We start from the raw sequence: 12,969 nt of genomic DNA, 5'->3' as shown, positions 1-12,969 counted from the left end.
CTTCTCTCTCTCTCTCAAATAAATAAATAAAATCTTTTTAAAAAAATAGTTAAGTACCAATTCACAATACATGCTATAAGAATGAACCTCAAAAACATTACACCACATACAAAAGGTAACGTGTATGGTTGCACTTAAATAAAATATCCAGAAGAAGTAAATCCATAGAAAACAAGGCATAAAGCAGGTTATTGCTGCCAGCGGGTGAGGGCGGGGGTGAATGAGGATCCCAGCTTAATGAGTTACAGGTCTCCCCTGGGTGTGATGGAAACGTTTTTGAAACTACACAGAGGTGACAGCAGCAAAAGACTGTGAAAGCGTTAACTGCTGTGGTTGATTTCAAACGGTTAATTTTACGAATAACAGAGAAAGAGAAAGGGAGGGAGGGAAAGAAGGTTGGAAGAGCCCACGTATATCCACAGCACAGCGAAGGGAAGAACACAGGCACTGATGCAGCTGAAAAGCCAAGAGTGTTAGACCCAGTGGGGCCCCCCAGGTCACGTTCACTAGTGCTCCTCCTTCCCGACTACTTCTCAGACCCACTTCACCCAGTAGATATCTGTATTCACAGGAAAGCATCACATTCTTTTATTTCCTCTCCCCAATGCCAGAGCTCTAGGACAGGTCACTGTATGTTGCTTTCTCTCCCCTGGAACAGAGGAGGAGATGTTACCATGTGCCTGAGAAGCACAAATGAGGTTGTGAGTGCGAAGCACAAAGTCCCAAAAGGAATGCGTCTTGACCTTTGCAAGTTCTCTTCTCAGCTCTTCTTGCTCTTCCTCTGACAGGGTCTCCGTGGCCCCGATCGTGGCAGCAACATCCTCCCCTTCCTCAGGGACTGGATCTGTTCTCAGCAGACCTGGTTGGAATTTAAAAAAAAAAAAAATGTCTGTAAGGTATGTGAAGTAAAATGCTCCTTTAGGCTCCTCCACTGCCCCCGCGAGAATAAAACAATTAGACTGGACCCACACATCAACTTTCTGTACCTTCAAATGGCCTGGCTTTTCCTGTAAGGACAAAAGTCTGAGCTACCACTAAAAAACTACCCAATTATCTATTCTGCCAAGTATGAATTTGGAAAATACAGCAATGGCGTAGCTTCTGTTCTTTTGCTCAGTCACAATATAGTTACCGCAAAGTGGAAGAGTCAGAGCAGGCCGTGAATGGGATCTTGCCAGGACTTTTAATGCTAACCTAGTAAATCAGCAGGACTAGTAATTCACACTAACAAGGAAAGGGGTTTGTAAATGTCTCTAGCTTCCTCTGCTAACCAAATCTAGCACTTAATCTAGTCAAGAACTGAACAAACTCAACACCTACAGAAATTTAAAAATTTTAAAAATAAAGTTTATTACAGTTCTTTCCATTGTTAGTGGAGGTAGGAAACACCTTCCTGTGGCGCCTGGGTGGGCTCAGTGGTTTAAAGCCTCTGCCTTCGACTCAGGTCATGATCTCAGAGTCCTGGGATCGAGTTCCGCATCGGGCTCTCTGCTCAGCAGGGAGCCTACTTCCCACTCTCTCTCTGCCTGCCTCTGCCTACTTGTGATCTGTCAAATAAATAAATAAAATCTTTAAAAAATATATACATATATCTTTATTTTTATGTATTATAAGTATATATCTGTAACAGACATATATATTATACATGTCTTTTTATATGTATCTTTATTTTTATATATTATAGGTATATATCTGTAACACAGACATTATGATATATATTATACATATGTCTTTTTATATACATATATATCTATATAAAAACCCAGATAACCTTTAAAAGTCCCAATGTACACAGAAATGATCAACAGCAACATACAAGTTTTCCACATTATTTAAGACCAACAAGGTACAGCCATTCCCCTGGCACAGAGCCAACCACTAGGAGTCCTTCAGGAAGAACTTAAGAACTTCTCTGAGTGGCCAAGGAGGCATTTGATCCTCAACAACTCTCCCCTCTCATCTCCCCAGTCACCCATGCAACGGGTCCATGAGCAGCCCCCCAAATGTTGAGTGCAAAATATAAGGGGGTACCCCCCCAATTTTTTTAATACTTTTTTAATATTTTGAAAAAATCAAAGTTAATTCAAAGAATCTATAATGAACAAAATATCAAAATTTTAAATGCGCTCAGTATCATGGACTTTTCCTTCCACCTCAGGCTCCAAAATGGCTTTGCACAGTACCATTCTTGATCTTGTCTCTGTTTAAAAGTTCAGTATTTTGCTCACTGTGCTTTTGTTCTAATTTTTCTGAAAACTGCATTAATCTATTATTGGTCTCGATCGCAGAGCATCTTGGTGCCCTCTTAAATTTTACAGCTAAGGCAGGTGGCTGCTGGCCTCCCTTGCCTTATCCTAGTCACAGCTCTGTGTGTGCATTTCCATGTCTCAGAGGTCTGGGTTTTCAGTCTCCTCTGGCAACAGATTTCTGGCACAGGGGACCAGAGAAACGTCTCCTCCTTTTCCTGCTCTTTGCCTCTTTCTGTCAGTGGGCATTAGAGCAATCGCAGATTCCCAACACCCCTAGGTTATTTCTGAGACAGGCTAGCTCAGTCACAGAGCTATGTGCTCTCCCGCCCAGATCAAGATGCCAGGCAGCAGATGATGGACTTTACAGGCACAGGAAAGGAAAGAGGGAAAATAACCTCGCTGTTCAACAAGCGGCCAGCACCACGGCAAACCTCAAAGTATACGCATCAATGACACAGCCTGTATGTCCATCGGGTACAGGGTACAAAGACACCTGTTGCAGGGTCTGTCACATATTAACTGCTAATGGCACCTAATAATTGTAACAGCTATCATCACTAGCGTAACGGTACCAAAAGAGAGCCTATCTGGAAGGTGTTTACAGAACACTTTAAGGAATAAAAGTAATACAAATAAGAGAATTAAAAAACAACACGAACTAGAGGTGGAAACAGAATATGATTAAGCTTTCTAATGCACAGACCAGGTGTGACAGGTACAATCTGTAGATGGAAAAAAAGCTCAATGAGTAATTGCTTCTGCAGGCCCCCTCTAAAATATCTTCAGACTGCCCAAGAGAATTCTGTGATAGAAATCGGATCATGTCACTGTCTGGCTTCCAATCCTTTCGTGGTTGGTTCCCTGTCGTTTTCCAGACAAAATTCCCCATTGTTTAGCACCCAGGCCTTATAGGACCTACCCCCTGCTCCACTGGATCCCTCATACTCCAACTGCAGCCAAATCAAACTGTGGATAAGGTATGTATCGTCAGAAATCACTGAGAAGGGCCCGTGTGTGCTTGCAAACATATCCCCTGTGCCAGATTACGTGACGAGACAGTATAAGACTGAAGATGGGAGTATACGGTAGCAATCGTATATGACAATGCAGTATCGTATATGACAATACAGTAAGAACCACACAGAGTTAATTATAAACATTCTTTATTTTATTTTTAAGGTTTTGTTCAGACTTCTCCAGTCTCCAACCAGAACAGGACTCAAAAAAAAAAAAAAAAATCCCCAAAAAACTCTGGTGCTAAACAATACCTTAAAAAACAAAGGCTCTTTCATGTTTTTTTAATAAATACTAATTTGTAAGTCTGCTTAAGGGGGAAAACGTAATATCTAATTACTAATAACGCTTTATGCACAGCTGCCCAATTCCAGAAACAATCTCGGGAGATTCTGATACTATCCAAGTATTTAGTTAGGCTGCCAGGGAAAACAAACGTCTCAGAAAAGGGGGACATGTAGTTGTCCACAGCTGGCTTCAGGACATCAAGATAACCTTGAGATTTTATATTCCCAATCACTAGTAATTACAGGTTCTGGTTTTTTCCATATCAGCCTGTAGGTGGCAGCAAATTATCAAAATTCAATTTTAAGGTGTGGTTTGTTGTAGGGTAACCAAACAGGGTGGGGAGGGATGAAAAAATTAAGGAACACAAAACAAGAACAAAAAAGGCAGATATCGAAATCAGTGGCAAAACAACAAAAACATAACATCACGACTTAAGAGAATTATGAATAACCACAGCCAGCACCACCAGAGTACATTCTATGTATAATATACAAATCTGAACTAAGTGGTCCAAACACATTACATCACTTACATACACCACTTCTGTGATGCAGAGTTCTGCCAGTTCCAAAGGAGGAAACTGAAGCTTACAGAGCAACTCGCCCACAGTAACACACCTGAATGCATGGTGGGGTTACAATTTTGAACTGAGCTTGATTTGGAAGTATATACTTAAAATCATTGATTTCCAAAGGACAGATGAAGACAAGAGTAGGGGCTGAAGCTCACACCTGTAAGAGACCTAGAAGCAATAATACTTAAGATTCTGTACAAAGGGGGCACCTGGGTGGTTCAGTGGGTTAAGCCTCTGCCTTTGGCTCAGGTCATGAACCAGGGTCCTGGGATAGAGCCCCACATCAGGCCGTCTGCTCAGCAGGGAGCCTGCTTCCCCCTCTCTCTGCCTGCTGCTCTGCCCACTTCTGATCTCTGTCAAATAAATAAGATCTCTAAAAATAAAGAAAAAAAAATAGACTCTATACAAAGGAAAAGAACCTGGCAGAGGAGGTCAAAAGCAATCTCTCTTCCAAATGTATAGTCTCTCCAAACTTAGAGCCTTAGTTTTTCTAGGTATTATCCAATTTCCCCCTATGTTCAGCAAGAGTGCAATATTTATTGTAGAGGCAGAGTCTGGCTTTAGGAGAAAAAAAAATACTGACTTCTAATTCACAACACAAGTTGGGAAACAGGAACATTTTAACATGTAATTACTTAAAACCGTAAGAACTCCCCAAAAAATTCTTATTCAATCATTAATTTTAATAGTTCTCAGAATCTGATGGAAAACTGTTTTTCAAAGATGGCAAAGAGGGACAACATATGATCAATATATATATTTTTTTTTCCTTTTAAAGATTTTATTTATTTATTTGACAGAGAGAGATCACAAGCAGGCAGAGAGAGGAGGAAGCAGGCTCCCTGCTGAGCAGAGAGCCCGATGCGGGCCTCGATCCCAGGACCCTGAGATCATGACCTGAGCCGAAGGCAGCGGCTTAACCCACTGAGCCACCCAGGCGCCCTGATCAATATTTACTGAGATCTAATCCACCAACCAGGGAGATTCACATTATCTCATTTTGAAAAAAAAACATTTTACAACCAACGCCTGATGAAAGCAGTACGATTTATCCCCACCAGGAAAGTGTGACCCTCTGCGGTTAGTAATCTGCCCAGAATCACAGGTGAGATTAAAAATGCAGGTTTTCCGACTCCAAACTCTTGCTCCTTCACTTTCTTTTTTTTTTTTTTTTTTTTAAAGATTTTATTTATTTATTTGACAGACAGAGATCACAAGCAGGCAGAGAGGCAGGCAGAGAGAGAGGAGGAAGCAGGCTCCCTGCTGAGCAGAGAGCCCGATGTGGGGCTGGATCCCAGGACTCTTGAGATCATGACCTGAGCAGAAGGCAGCGGCTTAACCCACTGAGCCACCCAGGCGCCCCCTCCTTCACTTTCTTTTAGAGAAATTCCAGGGAGCAGGGAGGACAAAGGACAAGCTCGAAGCAGAGGGCTGGGGCTTCCTCTCCAGGGGGCTTCCAACATCCCCCGAGGGTGTAAGAGCACGTGTGGACCCCAGCTGGAGGTCACGGATACCATTACAGAGCCCAAGTGATCAGAGATTGGGGATAATTTGTTCCTTCTGGTTGTTACTATTTTAGCCACCTCCTTAATTCCTGTAGATGTGCAGAGTCTGCCTGTCTCCCCCTGAAGAGTTCTGCAGTGGAGAGCGAGCCTAGAGCCCACCAAGTGCCAGGAATGGCTAGGAGCCCAGGTGAGAGGCCCACCGCCAGTGGAGTGACAGGGAAGATGAACACAGACCGCGGGATCACGCCCCATCAATCCTAAAACAGTTTTTTCCCTTACATTTACAACTGGGAACTCAAGAACAGCCAATCAATTAAGCAGTCCTTGTGGCATAGCTGTCACCCGGGAAACGTGCTCCAAAATTTGCAAAACGGGTGTCGGCGACTGAGAACATCACAGACCTCTCGTTCAAGAAAGCCTGCATCACAACATTTTGTGTGCGGAAAATAAAGCGAGACACGGATTATTCCCAGCAGAAAAGCAATTCCAGTAAGCTAGGCAATGCATGGGAAGGTGTTGCAGGAAAACGGTAATTTGGTTTACTCTAAAAAAAAAAAAATACATGAACGGGAGTGTCATGGTCAACACATGTGTCTGAATAAATCGAAAAGAGTGTTAATAAGCATACAAAATTTTAAGTAGAATTAAATCAGTGTCTCTTGGGCTTTTAACTTGTAGCAATTTTTCCCCTTAATGAACAAATACTCTAATGGTACATGCTAAAATCCACAGTGCCTTGGAAGAGATGAAATACAATATCCCACGCTTCTGAGAACTTGTTGGTAATTGGAGGAAAACAAAGTGCTTCGGTCTTCGGAGGCAGCGGAAATGTGTGTGATGAGCAAGCGTGGTGGGGAAGAACAAGGAAGAATGGAAAAAGAGTTCAGTCTTGACCACGTCCCTAGGTCAGACTATAAAGTCCTGATGTCCCACCGTCCTCTTTTCATCTTGCTACTACTCACGGTGCCAAGAACAAAGCATTTGATAATGCTTTATTTGGACTGATGTACCAATTAAAGATTTATTCAAACCAAGTTTTTCTTCCCTGTCCCATGCATACCCACCTACGTGACATATCCTCCCAAAAATTTCAACTGGAGAAAGAAGCAAAAAAGCCTTTTTTAAATACAAATTTTGAACCGACAATGACAATGACAGCATGATTAGGATTTGGTGAGCACCCCTCCGCCCCGGGCTATGGCTGCAGCCCGTCCCACCTCACACTGGAGCACCCACCCAACTGCCCTTCCATTCACCTTTGACCCTTGACCCAATTAAGATCAACTACTTTTCAAGACTTTCTATAACTGGTACGCCCCCGGGTGGCTCAGTTGGTTAAGCAGCTGCCTTCGGCTCAGGTCGTGATCCCAGTGTCCTGGGATGGAGTCCCACATCGGGCTCCTTGCTCCGCAGGGAGCCTGCTTCTCCCTCTGCCTCTGCCTGCCACTTTGCCTGTGCACTCTCTCTCTCTGTCTCTCTGACAAATAAATAAAATCTTAAAAAAAAAAAAAAAAGACTTTCTATAACTATCATTCAAAAACTTTTTAGCCATTTTCATAAAGTTTCAGATCTGAAAAAATTTTGCATCATTTTATTTAAATACTTTATTCAAGAAGATGAGGAAATTGGGGCTGGAGATTTTTTTTTCAAGAGTAGCTGAAGCCATGAACTTTGAAATTAGATGGCTCTGTAGGTTGACTTGTGTCCCCCAAAAAGACACATTTCATTTCCTAACCCCCAGGACCTTCGAATGTGTTTTTTATTTGGAAACAGGCTTTTTTGCAAATATAGTCAAGATGAAATCACAGTAAATTAGGCTGGGCCCTAACCCAATGCGTCCTTACAAGAAGAAGGAAATGTAGACACAGAAACTTAGAGAGAACAACATGGACACACAGGCAAGCAGAAGCCCAGGAACCACTCCCCATGATCATGGAGACAGACCGGAGGGATACAGCAGAAGGCACAGAAGGCGGGGATTGCCAGCAACCGCCAGAAGCTAGATGAGGCAAGGAAGGATTTCCCTACAGAAGGAGCACAGCCCCAGGAACACCTTCATTTTAGACTTCGAGCCTCCAGAACAGAGACAGAACACATGTCTGTTGTTTGAAGTGACTCAATTTAGAGTACTTAGTTATGGCAGCCTTAGGAAACTGAGCCCTGTCCCTGTTCCCCCAAAACCCATTACATATTTAAAAACGACACACACACATTACCACCTGACTCTCCGGGTTTCTGTGGAGCAGCGTAAAGGACTGTGAACATCAAGAGTGGGCAGGTATTAGGTTTTCAGTAAGGATGTGCAATTGCCCCACTTTTCCATATGCTACAAGTCTTCCTAGTTACCTGTCGACAGCCTCTTCCCATGAAGCATGGCTCGTAGGCTCCTTCATCTGCCATCTCCCCTGTCACCTGGCATCATCGGTGTCTCCCCTGCATCTTCAACATGACAGCTGTCAATCATGATGTCATGTGACATCTAAAAGGCATCAGCACCAAACCCTGGTCTGGAATCTCCTCTCCTATAACACGACCCAGGATTTTTCTTACTGCTGAGATATGGCCTCATCTCATTCCCCCAGACATCTACTTCAAGCCCCTCCAAACTCACCACTCCTGCCTTTATTCTGGCTCTGGCGATTTCTTGCTCAGATTCTTGCCCTAAAGCTCCCTCATGGTCGGTCCCTCCAATCCACTCACCACCCTGCTACCAGAGTAAACTTCTAAGGCAGGACTCTGACCATAGCACTCTTTACCTTAAATCATTCTAGAGCTTCCCACTTCCCAGTAAGGCTCTTGCTCTTGACAGTCTGGAGCCCACCCTACCTACTCAATCCCCCCCAACTGCTCTTACCTGCCCAACACTCACCACATCTTCCAAGCTGCAGTTCCTACAAAAACATGCCTTTTTTTCTTTTTTAAAGTAATGCATTAATTCAAAAGGTAAAATAAAGTGCCTCCCATACATTTTTTTGCCCATTTAATTTTTTGTGTGGTTAAATATACAACATAAAAGTTGCCATCCTAACCCATTTTTAAGCATACAATTCAGTGGCGTGAACAACATTCATGATGTTGTACAACAACCTCCAATGGCCATGCTCTTTTTTTTTTTTAATGTCTCTGCACATATTATTTTCTCTTCTGGAAACCCACTCCTTATTTCCATTCCCATTCATTTCAATAAATCAGTTTTAAGTGTCTCCTGATCTTGGAGCCTTTCCCTGGATCCCATCCATGCCCAGGCCCTGCTCTGAGTATAACAGTCTGTAATGTCGACTGTACTTAGAACACAGCCTGATGGCCTGGGCAACCTTTGACCTTAGCGCTATGTTCCGATCCTGCATCTTCAGGCCAGCTCAGTAACGGGTACACAGACACTCATTAGCCCTCTCGGAATAAATCAATTACAGGAAGGTACACAGTTGAGCTGGAGTAAGAACGCTGTCTCTCTTCACTGTCTACCTTATATCTTGAACTTTCTTTTTTTTTAAGATTTTATTTATTTATCAGAGAGAGGAGGGGGAGAGAGCAAGCACAGGCAGAAAGAATGGCAGGCAGAGGCAGAGGGAGAAGCAGGCTCCCTGCCGAGCAAGGAACCCGAGGTGGGACTCGATCCCAGGACGCTGGGATCATGACCTGAGCCGAAGGCAGCTGCTTAACCAACTGAGCCACCCAGGCGTCCCTATATCTTGAACTTTTTGTTTTATATCTCATTCTCACTTCACTGCTTTCACCTACACAGGTTTTTCTATTGAAAACAGACATAAAAATTTTTTTTTAATTTTTTAAAAATAAGGGGTGCCTGGGTGACTCAATCGTTAGGTGTCTGCCTTCGGATCAGGTCATGATCCCAGCATCCTGGGATGGAGCCCCATATCAGGCTCCCTCTCCAGCTCAACCATGCTTGTGTTCCCTCGCTATCTCTGTTACAAAGAAAAATCTTTTAAAAATTTTTAATAAAATTTAAAAAAATAAAACACATGAAATGACATTTTTCTAAAGAAATACAACTTCTGTCTCATACATAATCTATACAAAGATTGTTACATTTGGAGGTCATATACATTAATGTTACAAAGTATGTTCACAGCCAAAAGCACCAGGCCTTTATGGGGTGGGGGGGTGCCACACAAGTGATACTCCAGAGGGAAGAATATGATGTCCGCTGCTCCCAAGATATGCACTTAGGAGGGAAGACGTTGCAGAGGAGGAGTCTAAGATATTTGCTATTTAGTTAACATTGGGCCTACCCAAGAGAGAATCTGATAGAGTATAATCGAGCCCTAGCAGTTCCTCTAGGAAATAAAACCGTATACACCTCTCTTACACAGTCTTTAAAGAGGCAACAAGGGCTTTAGGACGAGGGTCGGAATAAAAAACTTCAGTCTCTAAGGATTGTTTTCCTTAGGCACAAGAGGACATGCGTGCCTTTTTAAAACCTGGAGACACAAAGAGATACAACATAGAGTTCAAAATGTCTTCAGTGGTCTATCCAACAAGATCAAAAGATGAAGTTATTTCTCCTCTTGTAAGTCTGTGCTTGGGGTCCCTATTCTCTGGAGCTTGTGTTTCCAAATGCAACGAAGTTCCAGCAGGGGCAGAGGAATATCTGGAGATCTCCACAGCAAAGTAAGATCCTAAACAAGCGAGACCCCTTTCAAGAAACTCCAAAACCAAAGGGCTTCTCAACCATAGCACGAGGGGCATGCTGGGCAGGGTAATTCTTTGTGGAGGGGGCTCTCCTGTGCTTCATCCCATGTGGCATGGGGGCATGTCCCCTCCCTTCCCAAAGCCAACTGCTGTTGTGACAACCTGAATCACCTCAGAATCCACCTCAGAATCGGCTCCAGTGGCGCCCCCGGAATGCCTGCAGGGGGTGAAACTGCCCTAGGTTGGAAACCAGGGAATCAATGCCAGGGAGGTATGGGACACCGGCTATTTGACACGGATTATCTTCAAATGAAGGAGATGCAGTAGCACAGGCCATAAACACTTTATATTTCTTAAGGATATAATTTTCCCACGTTCACCCGTGGCAGTAACAGTACAACAGTAGGAGAGAAAAAGGAGATGAGTAATTGCCGTCCATCAAGGCAGCAGGAACAAAAAGCTGAGGAAACTTGACCCACTCCGTTTGGGGAAAGAACCAGAACCTGGGAGATTAATTGGGCAGCGTCAGGGCCACTAGAGAGAAATGGAAGTGCGCTGAGGCGGGGGGTGGGGGGGTCCAAAAGGGAAAAGAGAACTGGGACCCAGAGGGGTTCAGAGAGCTTAGGAAACTCACCTCTCAGAGATCAGGGCCCTGAACAGAAGAGAAGTCAACTTCCCACCCAAAAAGGTCACCCTCTCCAAACTTCACCAAAAGAATGGAAGAGGGAAGAAAGATCAGAAAGGTAGAACACATTAGTATTTCCAAATGCTTTACTCACCTCCTCCAGAAACTCCTGAACTGACCCTTAAATCTCTTTCATCATAGAAAGGAGGGGGGCGCCCTTCAGTTGATAACTTCAGAACCACCTATCCTCCCAACCCCAATCAAGTGTAAAATGAGTAACTAGGACACTCCACAGAGAGAACAAAGGTCAGCCATGGAGAAATTTGGGGATCCCCAAGGAGGAAATCACTACCATTCTTATATTTCCTTTGCAGGAATAAGGAAATTCTTCATAATTTCAATTCTGCTGATTTTTATTTTGTAAACCATACATTTACTGTTTAACATCTTCACAATTAATTATGCCTAACTTTCAAGAATCATGACTTCCCTAAAAAGAAGTGAGAACAACACAGAGTAGAAACCAAAAAGCATAATAAAACAAGACAGAAAGAAGGACTCTGAGCTAAGAGAACTCCAGTCTGATTTTTTCCCCCATGTTTTTAGAATTTCAAATATGACAGCATAAAACTAAAAATGTCACATTGTTAAATGGCTCCTGTTCCTATTTTCTGAAGTCACTAGAAATAACCAAAGGTGTTTTATACAACAGGGCTATGTTTTTCTCTGTGTTAAAAAATAAAAAAATGTTAAGAGGAAGAATGGTTCTACATAATCAGGGCTTGGGAAATTCTCTCCAAAGGCGTTCACTGAAAGGAAGAGAAAATGCAGCAAAGGACACCAGCGGGAAACAGCTGTGCTAATCGGCAAGTCCAAGACAGAATGAATGAACCTGGTACACCATATGCGGTAAAGCCCCTGATGAAGGAAATATTACACCTGGAATGATAAACCTGTTCCGTAATATCCATCCCCAAAGAGACCAGGAGAGTGTGATCAAAAACACAAAACAAAACAAAACGCTGGCTTGGCGTGAAGACCGAGGGATGAGTGTGAGACCCAATGCAGGCTGACTGAGCTCCGTGACATGGAGGCTTCACAGAACCTCTCTTGGCCTCCATGTTCACACTTGGAAAATGAACTAGATAGAGTGTGAATTAGTCCTTGTCAGTTTCATTTCCTTCATTCACTCATCAAGCCATTTGTTGAGCCATGGATGTCAGGTACTGTCTCAGGCAGCAGGGAAGAACAGTGGCTCAAGAAAGACTGACATCCCTAATGGAACTTAATATTCCAGATTCTGAAAATTATAAATCAGTTTTTCAAACCATGGGCTGTGAAATCCATTGAGCAATACCAAATGAGCATTTTTTTTTAAAGATTTTATTTATTTGACACAGAGAGATCACAAGTAGGCAGAGAAGCAGGCAGAGAGAGAGAGAAAGAGGGGGAAAGCAGGCTCCCCGTGGAGCAGAGAGCCCAACGTGGGCAGATCCCAAGACCCTGAGACCATGACCTGAGCCAAAGGCGGAGGCTTTAACCCACTGAGCCACCCAGGCACCCCCCAAATGAGCATTTTAAAAAGAACAAATGGAATAGTAAGATATCATCAGGGTGTATCATGAATAGTCAAGATGAGTTCTGTTTCCACAGAATTCTGCTTTGGTTATTGGGTATTGGTATTGATGAGGGTTGTGGGTCATGACCTGTAGGGTGTTCTGATGTGGGCTGGTTTTATCAAAGAGTTTAAAAATCCCTAATAAAAGACCTCTCTTTGTTCTAGCCACTGGCCCTCATCCCCTCCTTCACTCAGACTGCTTCTTAGGAACATTCTGCCCACAGATTAAATCTCATTACTTTCTCATTTGCCCCACGATGGCCTGGATAAGTATCAAAGAATATGCTTTTCAGATCAGTGTTCCCAACCCTTCTGAGTAGGATTCCTTTTAACATCGGTCCCTTTTGTGCACTACTTGTCTGCTGATTAAGAAGATGAACAGTGGGGGCACCTGGATGGTTCAGTCCATTAGCAGTCGACTCCTGATGGCTCAGATCGTGATC

At 43.3% G+C, this 12,969-nt stretch overlaps 1 protein-coding gene across 6 annotated transcripts in view; it reads right to left on the bottom strand.

Annotated features, from left to right (window-relative positions):
* TPD52 (tumor protein D52) overlaps window positions 1-12,969 on the bottom strand; it is a 102,706-nt gene that overhangs the window by 23,018 nt on the left and 66,719 nt on the right. For all 6 annotated transcript variants that reach the window (XM_059166155.1, XM_059166153.1, XM_059166150.1 and 3 more), the window contains exon 2: window positions 744-859. In XM_059166155.1, the coding sequence (XP_059022138.1) occupies window positions 744-859 (116 nt within the window). The remainder of the gene's footprint in view (window positions 1-743; window positions 860-12,969) is intronic.

Source organism: Mustela lutreola, chromosome 3 (assembly GCF_030435805.1).
Source record: "Mustela lutreola isolate mMusLut2 chromosome 3, mMusLut2.pri, whole genome shotgun sequence".
Lineage (NCBI taxonomy): Eukaryota > Metazoa > Chordata > Mammalia > Carnivora > Mustelidae > Mustela > Mustela lutreola.
The sequence above is the reverse complement of the archived record's forward strand: the minus strand, read 5'-3'. Positions and strand labels throughout refer to the sequence as shown.